This window comes from Pipistrellus kuhlii, unplaced genomic scaffold (assembly GCF_014108245.1).
Source record: "Pipistrellus kuhlii isolate mPipKuh1 unplaced genomic scaffold, mPipKuh1.p scaffold_m20_p_1, whole genome shotgun sequence".
In the NCBI taxonomy this organism is placed as follows: Eukaryota; Metazoa; Chordata; class Mammalia; order Chiroptera; family Vespertilionidae; genus Pipistrellus; species Pipistrellus kuhlii.
In genome coordinates this window covers 91662967-91681455 of record NW_023425404.1, presented here as the reverse complement: position 1 = coordinate 91681455, position 18489 = coordinate 91662967, and the positions used below count along the sequence as shown (strand labels likewise).

At 44.1% G+C, this 18489-nt stretch overlaps 1 protein-coding gene across 23 annotated transcripts in view; it reads right to left on the bottom strand.

Annotated features, from left to right (window-relative positions):
* Positions 1 to 17694, bottom strand: part of PARP6 (poly(ADP-ribose) polymerase family member 6) — a 51714-nt gene extending 34020 nt beyond the window's left edge. For 14 of the 23 annotated variants that reach the window (XR_004991227.2, XR_004991229.2, XR_004991226.2 and 11 more), the window contains exons 1-11: positions 17534 to 17694; positions 16129 to 16382; positions 12884 to 13078; positions 12171 to 12248; positions 10531 to 10673; positions 10082 to 10265; positions 8391 to 8481; positions 7715 to 7781; positions 3939 to 4088; positions 2738 to 2948; positions 1964 to 2017 (exon numbers count right to left, since the gene is read on the bottom strand). Coding sequence is in view for 14 of the 23 variants with exons in the window: in XM_036456833.2 (XP_036312726.1) it covers positions 1964 to 2017; positions 2738 to 2948; positions 3939 to 4088; positions 7715 to 7781; positions 8391 to 8481; positions 10082 to 10265; positions 10531 to 10673; positions 12171 to 12248; positions 12884 to 12886 (981 nt within the window). In the remaining 9 variants the exon portion in view is untranslated. The remainder of the gene's footprint in view (positions 1 to 1963; positions 2018 to 2737; positions 2949 to 3938; positions 4089 to 7714; positions 7782 to 8390; positions 8482 to 10081; positions 10266 to 10530; positions 10674 to 12170; positions 12249 to 12883; positions 13079 to 16128; positions 16383 to 17533) is intronic. The other 9 variants (XR_006742669.1, XM_036456881.2, XM_036456890.2 and 6 more) reach the window with 4 other exon arrangements.
* Between the last annotated feature and the right edge of the window lie 795 nt (positions 17695 to 18489).

The window sequence follows — 18489 nt, the reverse complement described above, 5'->3', positions numbered from 1 at the left end:
GCTCCAGGCTACAAAATTTCAATTGTAGAAGATAAATAAATTCTAGATACCAGGGCCTCCGCTTGGGTCACCAGGGGGCGTGGCTGGCCTGCAAACCACCACAGGCCCCTCCCCCAGACAGCCTCACGCCCCAAGGGAACCCCCACCCTGATCTGGGACACCCTTCAGGGCAAACCAGCTGGCCCCCGCCTGTGCACCAGGCCTCTATCCTATCTAATAAAAGAGTAATATGCAGATTGACCATCATTCCAACACACAAGATTGCTGCCCCCATGTGGTCAAAGATCCTGCCCCCATGTGGACACAAGATGGCCTCCACAAGATGGTCAGCAGGGGAGGGCAGTTGGGAAGCACCAGGCCCGCAAGGGAGGGCAGTTGGAGGTGATCAACCCTGCAGGGGAGGGCAGTTAGGGATGACCAGGCCAGCAGAGGAGGGAAGTTGGGGGCAAACAGGCTGGCAGGGGAGCAGTTAGACAACAATCAGGCTGGCAGGGAGTGGTTAGGGGGTGATCAGGCTGGCAGGCAGAAGTGTTTAGGGGCAATCAGGAAGGCAGGCAGGCAAGCAGTTGGGAGCCAGCAGTCCTGGATTGTGAGAGGGATGTTTGACTGTCGGTTTAGGCCCAATCCCAGTGGGGTCCCAGACTGAAGAGGGTGCAGGCTGGGCTGAGGGACAACCCCTGCTCTGTGTACGAATTTTGTGCACCGGACCTCTAGTCAAAACATAATATACTAAGGCCGCTCAACAGCTCGCTATGATGTGCACTGACCACTAGGGGGCAGGTGCTCTGACTGGTAGGTGAGCTTGCTGCTGGGGCCCGGCCAATCAGGACTGCACAACACAGGCAAGACACACCCTGGAGCCCTCCTATGACCTCTCCCCAGCTGGCCAACCTTTCGCATCCCTCTCTGGCCCCGATCCTGCACCGGTGGGGTCCCTCGGCCTGGCCTGCGCCCTCTCACAATCCAGGGCCCCTCGGGGGATGTTGGAGACCCTTTTTCAGCCTGACAGCGGAATGACCAGTTGCTATGACATGCACTGACAACCAGGGGGAAGACGCTCAATGCAGGAGCTGGCCTCTGGTGGTCAGTGCAGTCCCATAGGAGTGCCACTCAGCTAGAAGCTGGGCTCACAGCTGGCGAGTGCAGTGATGGTGGCAGGAGCCTCTCCCACCTTTGCGGCAGTACTAAGGATGTCCAACTGACAGCTTAGGCCTCCTTTCCCTCCACCCCCCCCCCCCACCGAGTGCATAAATTTCATGCACTGGGCCTCTAGTGCAATAATATAAAAGATTGTCTTCTCAGAACCGATACTCCAAAAGGGGAATTATGGTATGTATACAAATTACAATTCAAGGCAGCATATGGTATGTGACATATAGATGCCATTAAAAAACAAAAAGCATCATGAGAGCTCAGTAAGAAGAGACATCACTTTCAACTAATTAATATAATTGGAGTGATGGAGAAGATTTTATGGAAAAGACTGAGTCTTGATTGCAGATATAGAGAAAATCCAGTGGAAGAAATTACATGAACAAAGGTAACAGGGATGTAAAAGTGAAAGCATGTCCAGGAATAAAAAGATTTTAAAAAGAAGAAATGACCAGTAATGGCTGAGCAGTGAAAGAGGATTACAAGGAAAACTGAAGACCACTTGAGCAAGAATGTTAGGGATGTTAAGGAAATTAGTATCAATTACTTTCTCATCTTGAGACATTTAAAATCTGCAGTGTACCATTTGGCACTTGATCATAAGTGATCTGTAAATAGTCTTTCCAGTAATGTTTAACTTCTTGAGGATGGAACTATGTCTTCTTTTCTCTTATCCACATAATACTTAGTATAGTTCTGGGAGTAACTCAGGAAATATTTAATGGACTGAGGAGCTAGATGTTAGGGGATCAGATGAATCAGACAATAAGGAAAAGGCTTTGGAATGAAACAAACTTTGGGCTTGATTTACCTGGACAAGGAATCCATATTCCAGAGTGGGGATGTTCTTGCAGTGACCACTGACCTGGTAAGAGTAAAAAGACATACCCCATGAGCCTCCTATAAAACTGGCAGCTGTATAGACATCATTCACGCCCTCACTTAGGATTCTCCTAAAGTAGCTAAGCCCTAGCTCCAGTCAGCTTAAGTAATTCCAAAGCTGGAGACACATTTAGACATTTTTGTGAAAGGTTCTTAAAAACAGCTGGCCTAGCTGGTTGGTCTGGCTCAGTGGTGAAGCTCTGACCTATAAACCAAGAAGTTTTGGTTTACTTCCTGGCCAGGTTGTGGGCCCAATCTGCACTACAGGGCATGCAGGAGGCAGCCGATCAATGATTCTCTCTCATCATTGATATTCCTATCTCTCTTTCCCTCTCTCTTCTTCTGAAATCAATAAAAATATATTAAAAAAAAAACAAAACGAGATGACCCATCCTTAACCTTCTTCAAGACAGGTGGAATAGGTTAGTACAGCAGCTATCAATTCTTAACCAGACCTAATAAAATCATAAAATGATATTTCATTGGAATACTCAACCCTAGACTTTCTGCTCTATAGCTTAGGTATAAATAAGTTTTCAGCTATTAAAAAATGTGGTCCATTCCATCCAGTCATGGCACATGCCCAGGTTTGATTTATGATGCTTGGAAAACCTTTCTTCCACCCCATTTTAAGAAGCTATACTCCCACAATTCCACTCCCACCCTCCTAATACCCAAGTCAAACCCGGCCCAGCTCATGTACCAAAGGAGAGGTCCGTGCTGGGGGAGGGAAGCCCAAGTGCTGGGGGCACAGGAGACCTGCCTGGGGGCTGGGAGAGTAGCCAAACACTTCCACTTTGGGGTTCTTCATGGTACAGGAGATGGAACGGTTCATGAGGCGCCCAACCCGAAGCTCTGGTACAGCAAGTTTGCCTTTCAGCATGGAGTCCTGTATAATAGGGAAACTGGGAGACCTGGAGAGAGAGCAAGAAGTGATTAAACTGGGGATTCAGTATGAGCCCTAGGAGAGGTTTGGAGATAGTGGGCCCTAGGACAGGATAAGTGAAGTAACGTAAATCAAATAAGGACATACGAGGAAAGTTCTCTGGATCTAAAAACTGTTAAAATAAGTAAATAGATCACACATCTGATTTTTATGTAATTATCTATGTGTTTTTCTGGTTGGAACATGGAGGGTTAGGCAGAGGCTAAACCTAGATAATTTTATGGCATCTAGACCAGGTATGGAATGATCCCTCAGAGAGGATGCATTTCACTTACACACACACACTGTGTGTGTGTGTGTGTGTGTGTTATGTGTGTATGTACTTACTGGAATATACATATGATTAAGTGCTAAATACTGTACTAGTCAAGAATTAGTTTCATCCCAAAGAGCCTGATGTCCTGTCAACAACAGTACCTGGGAAGCTAAAAATCTGGGCCTGTATTTGCCTTTGGGAAGATCAGAAAGCACAGGAGGGGGTAATGTTTTATTTATTAGATAACTGATAAATCGATGTACCCTTGCATAAGAGCAAGGAGTCGGTGTCTGCTATCTGATTCTACCTCTTTAGGATAGGCAATAAGGACAAGGGTCAATAAATACAAAAAGATTAGCACACATTTTTCCAAATTCATACCAGTTAGCTATTGTGATTTACATGAAGAGTGATGTAATTTGGCAATAAGGACAAGGGTCAATAAATACAGAAAGATTAGCACACATTTTTCCAAATTCATACCAGTTAGGTATTGTGATTTACATGAAAAGTGAGGTATAAAAATTGGGATCAGATGTAGAAGGACAAGGAGCACATATGGATACTTTTAGTAGTTAAAGGTACAGAATTCAGAGGACCCAAGGAGAGTACAGGATATATTTAGGTAATCAAGAAGGCGGGGTGGGGGATTAGACAAGAGTAAAGTGACTGGACATGATTAGCTCCCAAGGAAGCACTTACTTGGGGATGGGTGACAAGATGCTGAGGCCAGCTCGGAACTTCTTGATGGTACCAGATGCCTTGAACCAACTGTGCCTCTTCTCCTGCTGGGTCTTCAAGAAATCGTTGCTGAGATGTTTCCATTGTTGGGATGTGAACATACCCAGGATCCTAAGGAATTAAGGAAAAAGGGCTTAGGAAAGCTCAGGCAGGGGAATACGTCAAGAAATAGGACTATGAAAAGCAACTAATCTAAAATTCAGACAAAGGAACTGCAAAAGTAGTGGTGGGGGAATGTGTCTGAATCCCCTCCCCATATAACTTTAGCACATTAAAATATACTGTCCTGAAGTACCTCTTTACCTACCTAGGGGTTAAACACCCACTCCAATTACCTAGTCTAAAAAAATTATCAGATGCTTTGCCTTTAGAGATAAGCATACAAAAGTTGTGAATCTTGGAATTTGTTGCCAAGAATGAAATATACTGAGAGTGAAACGAAAATAGTGGTATAGAGATAAGTACCACCCTCTGCCTTGTGAATAGTGAAGAAAAAAAAAACTAGGGACATGAGAGATACTGACATTGTCAGGTAAAAAATTACATCCCCAAATTTATGATTTTCAACTTGAGCTGGGCCCTCAGCTAGTCTTGTCAATCCTTTCGTTTGCCTTCAATCAGTCTCTCTAGTATTACTCTAAGTCAGCAATTTTCAACACCGGTATGCCGCAACAATTTTTAAAACATGTAATACCAGACTATTTGGTCAGGGGAACTGACCTCTTTTTCCTTAGATTGTCAAATTTAAAATGCCAACACTCAACACAATAGCCATCTCGTTTGAATTAATCAAAATTATACTTTTTTTTGGTCAGATTAGTAAAAAATATATTTTTGGTGTGTTGCAGAATTTTAGTAATTAATGTGTGCATTAAGATAAAAAAAAGGTTGAAAATTGTTGCTCTAAGCTATTATCTTAAATCCTTATCACCTTCTTTAAGCAACTAATTTCACCTACAACAAATGACCTCCCTTCTTTCTAGAGAAAAATAGAAGCCACAAAATATCAGCTCTCTTAATTTTCCAGCCTAATTACCAAATCTATTTCCATTTTCACCCTTACCAAAATCTCTCCATTCTTTGGAGACAAGATAATACTACTATTAAGGATCAATGCCTCTATTTGTGCTCCAGATCGCAGCCCCTTTTTTCTCTTTAGGGATCTTGATCCATCAATCATCCCCCTCTATTACCAGTTTCTTTCCCAATCTACAAAAAGTTCCAAGTTTCTACCCCTCAGTCTAGCTACCTAGCTACCTCTCCTTCTTTTCCTCCTGTCCTATTCTAAATTTCTCAATCTATACTTATTGTTTCTACTTCATTACTAACAACTCACATCAATATATTCTACCTTCACCATTCCACCACAACTGCTCCTATCTTGACGCTAAATCCAACAGAAACTGCTAAGTTCTCTTACTAATTCTCTCTTCCACCTTGCCTTACTTGTAGAAACTCTTATTTTTGGCTTTTGTGGCACCATTCTCTTCCCATTCTTCTCCAACTTCTCTGACCTACCTTCAGTGTTTCTTATTCTTCTGCTTACCCTGCTAATTTCTTGGGTATTTTGTCTGGAGGTTAAAGGGTGTTTTTCCCTTGATCTTTTCACTCCATTATGCTCTCCTCTAGCAATCTCCAATTCTACACTGGTTGTATCGGGTCTAGTAATAATTAATGTCGTTTTTAACATTCGTTTAAAATCTTGCTTGGCGTTGACTTGTATTGACATAACCTTCAAACACGTGGTACCTACAGAATGTGTGAAGTGCAATTAACAAGTTTTGCTTGAAAAAGTTTGTGTTTGGTTTGGTTTTTGTTGCAAAACTAGGGCTAAGAAGATGGCGGATGAAGAGCATATTCGGCACTGCATGCTTTACGAGTTCCAATTAGGAAGAAAAGCAAGTGAGGCTGCAAAAAACATCTGTAGTGCTCTTGGTCAAGATGCAGTTAGCGCCAGAAAATGCCAGCGTTGGTTTGAGAAATTTCGCGAGGGAAATTTTTCGTTAGATGACAAGAGTGGTCGAGGCTGTGTGTCCAATTTTGATCAAGAAGCTCTTCAAGCTCTTTTGGTGCAAAATCCTCAAATTACCCAACAAGAGCTTGCAACAACTTTAAATTGTTCACAAAAAACAATTTCCAATCAATTGCGTGCACTTGGCAAAGTCCAAAAGTTTGGAAAATGGGTTCCTCATGAGTTGACCGACAACAACCGTAATCAAAGAGTCACAATTTGCAGTTCGCTCCTCTCTCGTCAAAACCGTTTGCCGTTTTTAGAGCAAATTGTTTGTTACCGGAGATGAAGAATGGGTGCTGTATGTTAATTTGAAAAGGCGGCCTCAACGGTTGGACAAAAATGAGGCTCCGCAGCCCACGCCAAAACCTGACTTGCATGCGAAAAAAGTGATGTTGTGTGTTTGGTGGAATTTTAAAGGAATTCTTCATTATGAACTTTTACCATCTAACCAAACCATTACAAGTGCAGTGTATAGTGCCCAATTGGAAAGGTTAGCCCAAGCTTTAAGAGAAAAAGAACCCGCGCTGATTAATCGGAAGGGCGTAATTCTTCACCAGGATAACGCACGACCGCATACTGCAAGAATCACTGCTGAAAAACTGCGCCAGTTGGAATGGGAAGTTCTCCCTCAACCTGCATATTCTCCTGATATTGCCCCTTCCGATAACCATTTGTTTCGTTCTTTGCAAAACTTTCTTCTTTGAAAAAAATTTAATAATGAAGAATGCCTCAAAAATGCATTGACCGAATTTTTTGCATCAAAATCACAAGAATTTTACAACAGAGGGATTAAAATGCTTCCTGAGCGTTGGGCACAAGTAGTAGAAAACAACGGCAACTATATTGTTGATTAAATTTTGTTGTATTGTTTAAATAAATTCGATTTTAAAAAGTATTAGAAAACGACATTAATTATTACTAGACCTAATATGTCCTTTCTCTGCCTAAAACCCTGTAATACTCTCACTCCTGACAACATAAAAGCCCATGATCCTCTCTGATTTAGACCCTTTCCTGCTTCTCTGGCTTCAGTTCCTGCCACTCTTCCCTTGCATTTCACTAGCAATATTAACTGTCTGAAGCTTTCTACATACATCTGCCTCATGTCACTGTGCCCTAACAAATGTTATTTACTTTTAGAGTCTGTTTACGTAGGCATCTCTTATCTGTCCTTGAAAACCATTATTCATCTCCCTTTTATTCATTCATTCATAGTCTTCTGCCACCAGACTGAGTCACTCCTTCTCTGGGTTCTATCTAAAACTTATGTATTCACTTGTTTTAGAACACGTTTCTTCACTGGACTCTATTTGGAATTCACTGAGTGTAGACTCTGTAGCTCAATTCTCTTTGTATACCAAATATTAGCAAGGTGCTCAACACATTCAATAAATTAAACCTGTCTAACTTCTAGACCCCACTTTGAGAAAGTTATAAGAGGAAATGTGAAGAGAATGGCTCTAATTCGATTTGTACTTTTGCTTAAATACTAAATACTAATGAACCTATCTTTTTACCTTCAAGATGTCTCAAGGCCAGATACCCCAGAACCACAGGCTCCTTTGCCTAACCATAAATTTGGCTCCTCAAATTTATTTTAGTCTTTTTTTGGCATATCTCAGAAAGACATTTTGGAAGAAAATATTCCATCCAAGGATGGACAAACATTCCATCTGCCTGTCCACCCAACTATGTCTATAACCAGAAAGATCAAAGTTCTCACTTTTTCAACTGAAGACCCAGGCCAAATCCTTCCTTATTTGATGGCTGGAAAACTTCAATTGATGGTTCTGCAAAGAGAAGAGAAAGCTTCTAGTATGTATATGTCTTTATACTCCTGGGAGTCCAAAGCCCCAGTTCAGTGGACTAGTTTCCTCAGATTCTAACCAATACTCTAAATTAGGGGTGTCGAACTCAATCAGAGAAGGGGCCAAAATCTAAAATCCAGCCTAAATCGCGGGCCGAATGGTTTACTGAACAGTCATAAACTGTCATTGTGATGGAAACGCAGCGGAGTGCAGTGATGACAGCGCGGTGCGGGCCACATTGCAAGGCCTGGCGGGACGGATTTGGCCCGCGGGCCTTGTGTTTGACACATGTGCTCTAAATAATAATGGTGGAGAAGAAAAACATTTGCAGCAAAAGGCAGAGTTTGGAAGCTGACTGACCAATTTCAAGTTGAGGGGAGGGGGAACCAAAGAAAACAATTTCAATAACCAAGAAGGATTGGAGAGTTTACTACCAGTTGACAGGGAATGAAGACACGAGTAAGAGGGGGCTGAAAAGCCCCTACCAATAGCCTACAGATTATGCCCAAGGGCCTTATTCCTAGTTTTTCTCATTTCTCTTAATTTAGGACTTTGGATTAGTTCAAACTTGCCCAAAGTCACTGCCTTTACCTGGTCCATCAAGGTACTGAGAAAGAGAAAATCGCAGCCTCAACACAATAGGTTCTGTCCGGAGGACCTTCCAAGCTGTAGAAACTTCCTCCTAAAAAATAAGGTCGTACCCAAGTCACAGCACCACAATAAATCCTATCTAATAAAAAGAGTAATATGCAAATTAACCATCACTCTACTATACCCACAAGCCACGCCCACTAGCCATGCCCACCAGCCAATCAGAGTGAGTATGCAAATAAACCCAACCAAGATGGCTACAGCCACAGAGAGCAGGAGGGAGGCTTGGATTTCCCAGGCAATGGAGGAAGCCAACCTTTCCATCTGTCCTTGCCAGCCTAGGCCTCTAATCAAGGCTAAAAAGTTTCAATTATAGAAGGTAAACAAATCCAAACAGAAATGGCAGCAGCCATGGAGCTGGAAAGAGCGGGAGGCTAGGGTTGCCCCCGGCAATGGAAGAAGCAAAGTTTTCTGCACACCCTGGCCTGCCCAGGCCTTCTCTTAAGGCTACAAAGCTTCAATTATAGATACATAAACCCCAACTAAAATGGCTGCTGCCACAGAGCAAGCAGGAGGCTTGGCTCTGCTCCAGGCTACAAAGTTTTAATTGTAGAAGATAAATAAATTCCAGATACCAGGGCCTTCGCTTGGGTCACCAGGGGGCGTGACCAGCCTGCAAACCACCACAGGCCCCTCGCCCAGGCCACCCCACGCCCCAAGGGAACCTCCACCCTGATCCTGGACATCCTTCAGGGCAAACCAGCTTCCCCCCCTTCCCCCTGTGCACTAGACCTCTATCCTATCTAATAAAAAAGTAATATGCAGATGGACCATCACTCCAACACACAAGATGGCTGCCCCCATGTGGTCAAAGATCCTGCCCCCATGTGGACACAAGATGGCTGCCACAAGATGGTCAGCAGGAGAGAACAGTTGGGAGAGACCAGGCCGGCAGAGGAGGGAAGTTGGGGGTGACCAGGCATGCAGGGAAGGGCAGTTTGGGGAGGACCCAGGCCTGCAGGGGAGGGCAATTGGGGGGACCAGGCCTACAGGGGAGTGCAGTTAGGGGTGACCAGGCCTGCAGGGGACAGCAGTTAGGAGTGACCAGGCTTGCAGGGGATGGCAGATAGGGGCAAATAGGCTGGCAGGGAAGCAGTTAGGCATCAATCAGGCTGGCAGGGAGTGGTTAGGGGGTGATCAGGCTTGATCAGGCTGGTAGGCAGAAGTGGTTAGGGGCAATCAGGAAAGCAGGTGAGCAGTTGTGAGCCAGCAGTCCTGGATTGTGAGAGGGATGTCCGACTGTCCTAAATGGGCAGTTGGATATCCCTCAATGGGTCACAGATTGTAGAGGGTGCAGGCAGGGCTGAGGGACACCCCCGCCCGCCCTCCCTCCCCCCCGCCTTCCACGAATTTTGTGCACCAGGCCTCTAGTAAGTAAATAAAAAAGAACAGAAGAGTAAGGGAAACAGTTTCGAGTTTAGCAACAGAGAGAAATAGACCTGAAATTTTTCCTATGCAACACACACATGAACATGACAGTACACACCTCTGTATACTGATGTTCAAAAAAAGACAGGGATGGAAAAATACATGCTCCAAATATAGCACTTAGGAATAGGACTCCTGGACTATATGACAAAATCCATTAAGTCCAGCTAGGTATGTTGTTGGCAGGTATTAGCACCACTTACATCAAGGAAGCTAATGTTGATATGGAGGTCAATGTCCACGTCATCGATGGTTCCATATTCTCTACAGAGATACAGGCAATCACAGGTGAGACTCATTAAGGGAGAAAGAAGGGAACAGAGACTGAGGAAGGGAAGAACTGAGCCAGGGCCAGAGGAGAGGGACTGGTAGAAAGTATCTCTGTACCTAGGCTCTTAGCTACAGCCTCAAGCTATCTAATAATCAGAGCCTTCTCCAGGCCAGAAGCCTTTCTTACCTCAAAGTTGAAATTATCAGTCTAGAGGGGTCAAGGATAAGAGGGAATGTCTAAGAAAAGTGGCTACACTGCCTTACTTACCCATCAGCCAAGGTTAAATACTCTGAGCAACTCTCATGATCACTTAGCTCAAAATTTATCAATGTCCACAGATCCCCTATCATACCATAGAAAAATATCCAGCCTTTTAACAGCTCAGAAAGAAGTGGCTTGTCCACTGCCATCTCTGAAGTGGAATCCCACCTGACAGATACAGAGTTCTCACTGTAGACCTCCTTCACAGCTTCAATGTCTGCATCAAGCTGTGGGTGTCGATATAGGTCAGCTGCACAGCTCCCCTGAGTCAGTAGCAAAAACAGCAGTGGGTAGAGAGGAAAACAAAGGGGTAAAGAGAGAGGTGAGAAATAAAATGAAGAAACCAGGAGCAGGAAAATTAAACAGTAGCAGTACATATAAGCAAAAAGCTATGCATACAAAAAGGCTCTTGGTGGCAGCCCTACCTGGGGATTTCATTGACAGACAAGTTTCCCTCCATCACCAGTATAAGAAGTTTCAATAGACAACTTCACAACCTTAAGTCTCACTTTTCCTCTCACACCTTGACCAGAGAATACTTAGGTGTCCCGTCTATGAAAACTCAGAACAGACTGAAGAGTACAGAATTTAACTCAGATTGGTTCTATCTGAAGAGTCCAACATTCCTGCTCAAGATCATGCCTTGGGTAGTGATGACATTAAGCAATCATTGGCAGGGACTTTTTTTTTTTTTTTTAATCCTCACCCAAGAATATATATTTACTGTTTTTTTGTTTTGTTTTGTTTTTTTGGGGGGGGTAGAGAGAGTAAGAAAAACATCGTGAGAGAAACATTGATTGGTTGCCTCTAGCAAGCATCCTGACAGGGGATCCAACATACAACCTAGGCATGTGCCATGACCAGAAATTGAACCACAATCTCTTGGTGCATGAGACAACTCCAACCAATTGAGCCACCTGGCCAGGGCACTGGCAGGGTAATTAAAAAAAAAAATTAATTAAAAAAAAAATATATATGTGTGTGTATATATATATATATATATATATACATATATATATATATATAATTGATTTTTTACAGAGAGCAAAACAGTTAGAAACATCAATGAAAGAGAAACATCAATCAACCGTCTCCTACACACCTCCTACTCAGGGTGTGCCCGCAACAAAGGTACATGCCCTTCACCAGAATTGGACCCGGGACCTTTCAGTACACAGGCCAATGCTCTATCCACTGAGCCAAACCGGTTAGGGCTGGCAGGGTAATTTTTAACAAATTTTTCCCATAATGGTTAAAATGATCCCATTGGCTAGAGAGGGAAGTCATAAAATAATTATTTCCAAAGAACGTGTGGGTAGCTCTAGCAGGTGTTCCTCAGTCGTTAGAGTTAGCCCACATATTAAAGGGTCATGGGTTTGATTCCAGGTCAGGGGCACATACCTGGGTTGCGGGTTAAATCCCCAGTCGGCCCATATGGGAGGCAATTGATATTTCCCTCTGTCTCTTTCTCCCCTCTTCCCTTCCTCCCCCTCTCTCTAAAAATCAATGGAAAAATATCCTTGAGTGAGGATTATCAACAACAAAAAAGAACATTTGGGTAGTCTCCATCTAGAGAGGATGTAGTTTACTCTAGGAAATGTATGAGTCCCAGGCAAGAGCAAAGATATATCAGCTCTGACAAGATAATGCTCAAACCACACTAACGTATCTATGGTCCAGAATAATCTCTCACCTCTGATATATCCAGAAAGAAGCACATTTCCACCACCCAACATGGATGTTAGGTGCTGAAATCTCACCTGAACTCCATAGAGAAATTCCTCTGATTCATTATCTCCCTCCGAATCATCATCATTCCAAAACTGTCCTTTGATGTCCTAGTAATGAGAAAGAAGCATATAACCTTTTATTGATCCCTGTTACCCCATGGAACAAAGAGGGATGACAGGGTGGGAAATAGATCCCCACAAAGAATGGGAGAAGGCCCTTTGGGATAGAATAATTGAGTCATAATTCCTTTATTCCCTCCACCTCCTCCTTTGGGAGCATTAAGTCTTCTCCTGAATCTGGCCATAACCATGGCTTACCTCTCATTTGGTAGGATGGAAAAAAACAATAGGAAATTTTTAAGTGTCAGGTATGATAGAGGGTCTGGCAGCCAGAGGGGGGAAGGATGTAAAAGAATTCAATGTCAAGGTTGATTTCTAGGTCTATCTAGGTTCCAGTATAAGCTAGCCTCTTCTAGAATCATCAAGCGACCCAAGGCAGCTCCAAAGCATTCCTAAACTCTCTTGTCTCATCACTCCCTTTCTATCTTTTCCTTTCCTAAGAAAATTCACCTATACACACATCAAGTAATATTGTTTCTATGCCTCATCTCCGTCCTTTAATTTCAAAGAACCAGTTTACCTTCCAAAGGGATGGGAAGGAAACACCAGAAAAGATGAGATCTGTACTTTGTCCCATCTATCCCCTGGATTATCAGTTGCAGAGGTGGGCAGTCAGTCCTCACCATTGGGTCAATGGGTCACACACACTCCGTCAGTGCTAGGCAGCACCCCTCCATACCACCAGCTGAACCCAGGCCAACGAGATGGGCATTTAGGAGGTCAAAAGGGAGACAAGGGAGGGGAGTGATGTCAGAGGCTGACTGGAGATCTGCTGGGGATGGTAGGCTCGGCTGCTGTGGTGATAACAAGTCACTGTCCTGTAGAAAGTAGACAACAATTGGTTTCATCGCCAGATAAAAACTGATGTATATACACAGCCACACATGTTTATGGAAATACATTTATTATATTCTAGAGGCCCAATGCACGAAAATTCGTGCAAGAGTAGGCCTTCCACCAGCAAAATGGGCAAACTTGGAGCAGAGGCTTAAGACTTGGATTATGTGTGTGAACCAAGCTTATTTGATGTCAGGCAAGAATGTTTGCAAGTGAGATGAACATTGTTGATTTTATAAGAAGGGCAAAATGGCACTTCAATTTCATGAGGAGAGAAGGGTTGGCCATGAGAACATGAATAAAATTAACTCAAAAAATGCCAGCAATTTATGACGATGATCTCACATATATAGACCATGACTCAGAAGACAGAAGTAATACAATAGAAGTTGAAGAAATTGATGTGTGAATGAATAGTGATGAAGAAGAGAGCAATGATGCAACAGAGGCTGAATAAAGTGATATGCTGCATAACATCATAGTACTGGTATGTAAACATTAACTGCAGTAACTACTAAATAAAAATGTGTTCTGTTTTATATTTAAAAAAAAAAAAAAAAAAAAAAAAAAAAAGAGTAGGCCTTCCTTCCCCCAGCTGCTGGCACCTGCTTCCCTCTGGCACCCGGAACCCTGGCTGCTTCTCTCTGGCTGCCACCAGGCATCCGGAACCCAGACTGCTTCCCTCCCCCACAGCTTCATCCAGAAGGATGTCAGATCTAATTAGCATATTACCCTTTTATTATTATAGATATGTAGAGACACTTATACATTGAGACATACTTGCATGCATGTGCATACACTTGTGCACAGAGTTCTTTATAGATAATGAACCCTGAAACTCTATAGAAATATAAGACATTACTGTTCTATTTAAGCTGGAGAGTTGTGAGTGGAGAAAGTTCCTGCTTTAGTTCATAACACTGTACCAATCCTGAAGCCAAAAGTGATGGTGGCAACCAGATGCTTATGCTACTCTATTACATCAGTTCATTTGGGATACTTTTCACGGAACTAACTTCCATCAGAATCAGATTGTTTGGAAATTTTTTACCCACTATTACTTCTACAAGTTATCATTATCGCTTATTAGTCTCACTAGAAACCTTTATATGACAATCATAGATAATTTTAAAATTCCTCAATAATACTGAATACCGCTGAAACTGGTTTGGCTTAGTGGCTAGAGCGTTGGCCTGCGGACAGAAAGGTCCCAGGTTCAATTCCGGTCAAGGACATGTACCTTGGTTGCAGGCCCATCCCTAGTAGGGGGTGTGCAAGAGGTAGCTGATCGATGTTTCTAACGCTCTATTCCTCTCTATTCCTCTCTGAAAAAAACAAACAAAACCCCCCCCCACACACACAAAAATATATTTTTAAAAAAATCTTGATAATAATATTAATAATACTGAATACCCTCTAGTAGGCACAGTCTGAACTGTTATGGCCAAAATAATGCCTTGGGCTCAACCTGAACCCATAGTCCTTTCCAAAAAGTGACTACCACTATTCTGGGCCTTTCTGGCTTTGCTTGTATGTCTCACCCATTCCTACCTTAAACAGAGGGCTTCTTGTTTTCTAATATGGTTCTGTTGAACCTTCTTGGTTTCTAGATTAGAGGTTTTTGAATGGGCTTTGCGGATCTGTAGCATAAGTACAACCAGGGAACTTGTTAAAAATGCAAATCCAAGGAACCATACTGAGATCTACTGAATAGAAACCCCAGAGGTAGAGGGCCAGTAATCTGTTTTATTTATTTTTATTATTATTATTCTTTAACTATATTTTTATTTCAGAGAGGAAGGGAGAGGGAGAGATAGAAATATCAATGAGAATTACTGATTGGCTGCCCCCTACTGGAGATGGAGCCCACAGCCCAGGCATGTGCTCTTGATTGGAATTGAACCGGGGAACCTTCCATCCACAGGCTGATACTCTATTCACTGAGCCAAACCAGTTAGGGCCAGTAATTTGTTTTTTAACATGCCCTCCAAGTTATTCTGGTGCATAAAATTTGAGAATCACTGTTCTAAATCCTTGTGTTCCAAGGACCTGTGGTGTTTTCCTCAGATACAACTTAAACGTGGTAACTGACCCATTATGCGACCTAAGGCACAAAGACAACACAAACAGCACAACAATCCCCCAGCCAACACTGCCTGACCCATCAAAAACAATATGCACCATAACCAATGGACACAGACACAGGGCAGTGGGGGCTTGTCTGGGGTGGGAATGGCTGGGGAAGGGGATCAATTGGGGGAAAAGGAGACATATAAAAAAACCAAACATAAAAAAACAATATGCAAAAGTGAGGTGCTTAAAGATGAAATAGCCTGATTTCTGAGATCTGCTTTAAAATAGTACAAAAAAAGAGAGGGATAGATGAAATAAGAATGGCAAATGCCAATTATGGATGAAGCTAGGTGGCGGGTACAGGAGGGTTTCTTGTACTCTGAATGTCTTAAAAAAATAATCAGAGGCTATTCTTGGACTCTTGCAGGGGCTCTCCCTAAAAAGTCAACTCCCTGAAACTCCACAAATGCATCCTTGTTATTTTTCAACATATCCAACCATATTCCCACCACAGTCCCCTGCTGTTCCCACTTCTTGAAATGCTTTTCACCCATACGTCTACATGGCTTGCTCCTTCACTCTTTCAGATCTCTACTCTAAGGTCACCTTGACCATCACCCTATATTTTACAGCAAAACCCCAACACAAACATACTAGCACACTCTATCCCCCTTCCCTGCTTTATTTTGTTTCACAGCACTTATCATGTTTTGACATATAAAGTGTTTATTGTGTTTATCTTCCACCACAAAGTAAGATTTATGGTGGCATAGGCTTTGACTGTTTTCATGGCCTCTATTGCCAGATTCTCAACACATATTTATTAAATCAATGAATGAATGAATCAACTGTCTGCTGGATACTTAAGTCAAAGGGCAAATACATCTAAGCACCTAAATGCACCTAACCATAGATAAAATCATTCAAAAAGGATTTTAAAAAGCAAGACTCCATTCACCTTTAAGAGCAGCTGAGAACCAGAATATGAAAATCTGGGGGCTGGGTTTGTGAGACTTGAAAATAAAGTCAGATGCTAATCTGGATGATCACAGAGGAACAAAGGAGGAGGCACTAATGTCCAGCCTAGGCTGTCTTGGGCTGGGTGGTAGGATGTCGGCAGAGTGAGTCAGAAGTACTAGCTTCCTCCAGGTCTTTGTCACTGTAGAAGTCAAGAAACAGCCTCTCTCCAAGGGCTGTTGTTACTTGGTTTCGCTGTTAACACAAGGAGAAAAAGGTAGTTCAGAGAAAATTTTTCTTGTTCAGGGAAGAAATAATTCAGAAACTACCATCTTTTCCAAACCAGGCTGTTGCAGTGAAATATACTTGCCACTTTCTACTTTCAATGCCCATTCCTCTCAAGAGATGGAAAACGAGTTTAAAAAGCAGAGTGGGGGAATTGGAGAGGTGAGTAATGAAATTCAGACTCGAGACATTTTTAAGAGGAATAAACCTGAGAATAAACATATTTCAAAGATTTCGTGTTATACGTAGACTACAGGTGTAGGGAGGTCAAGCAACTTGCTTAGTATAGAGGAACTATAAGTATATTTGACAGGTCTTAATTACTTCTATCTTTACGTGATGTGATTTTAAATTTAAGGGGTTCCTAATAAGTTAGGCAAGAAAGACCTGATTTATCTAAATTAGGTAAAGGAGAGACCCTTTTCAAAAGAAGCTGGACCAAATGTGTGTGAACAGTGTCCAGAGAAGGGCATCCTTCAGCTCAGTGTAGTTTGGATGATGGCAGCTAACATAGAATGCTTTATGAATTTTCTTGGTAACAGACCAAATGTAAGTAAACCTCAGTTTGGATCACCAAGGTCTTTCCCTGGTCCACAGGGACTGTCGGTGTGACAACTTCATCTAGCCAAAAATGTCAACGTTTAAACTCTGGGGTTGACTCCCAGCTTTGTGGTCTTGGGAAAGGAGGTTACTCTGGTCCACATTGAGTGCTCTTTTTTCAGAAAGACGAGGCCACCGAACAAAGAGTGCGGAGGAGAACCCACAGCGGGCGGTTCTCGCAGTACAACGCTATCTCGGTGTACCCCGTGGAGGGAGAAAACGGAGTTGCCCCCAAAACACTAGCCGCCACCTCACTTCCAGGACAGGCCCGGAGGCCTCCCTTGGGGGAGTCCCCGGTCTCCTCCAGAGACCCCAAGGACTGCGTCCGGGGGAAGGTCTATGCCCGAACTGTGTTGCCCGCCGCCCGGCGGGAGCGAAGCCTGTCAAGCCTAGGAGAGCCCCTCAGAGCCCCCCGGTTCAAGCCCCTCACTTCATCTACCCAGCCGCACCCATCACGCGTCCCGGCCACCCCGCCCCTCCCCGTGGAAGCCGCTTCATAGGTCGGCCTCGCGAGTACTCACGGCGACCCCGGGCCGCGCGCTGCTGCCACTGAGGGGACGAGCGGCCCGGGACGCCCCGTGGGGGCGGAGTGGCAGAGCGAGGGGCGGGGGCCGGGCCAGGCCGGGCCGGGCGGGCGAGGTCGCGCTTACCCCCCCCTACCCCGCCCCGGTCGTTCCGTCACTGGCGCATGCGCACACGACTATACCGTGGCCACGTGACCCGCTCCGGACCAACCACCACGCGGCCTGCCCCCTAGGCGCGCAGCTGCTGGCGAGGCCTGGCTCGCGGAGCCTGCGCACTGCTAGCGGGTTGGGTGGGTGGTGGGGAAGGGGGTGCGATTGGGAGGGGGTGGGGGTGCACCCTAACTATAAGGTAGGTGCGTGAAGAAACAAGAGGGGCCCTTCGGGTGCGCGGAGGGCCCTCTAAAAGAGACGCCGGCATTTGGCGCCCCGTGTGGTTGGGAGGAGTGAACAGGGTAGGCAGTCCGCAGCTGCCTCTGGGCATTGGAAGTCAGGCAGGCTGATGGCGATTGAGAAGGGCCTTCTGAGGCTCTGCTGATTCCAAGGATCACTGGTTTGTAATGGAAGTCAAACACCTCAGGGTTTTTTAATTCTTAAGTTTAATACATTTACTCCCCGGGCAGCTGCGGTGTTCCGACAGTGCGTTTGTGGAGAAAAGGGGAGGACGTAGTAGAAGGGACAAGTTCATGGGTCTACTTGGCAGGCCTGACATACTCAGTGACCCAAAGTAACCACACAGCATGGTCTGATTTAGAACTCCTAACTATTGGATAGATAGGTCATGGAAGGTCAAGCTTTACCATAAGTGAGCCCTGTCCATTTTACTTACGCATTTAGGATAACATACCCTTGAAATGTCAGAGTAATTTCCTTTTCCAGAACCCCTCAGAGACACAGCTGCTGACAACAGAGCACATGACCACTAGGAGTCCATGAAATTCCTCCTTGTTATCTTG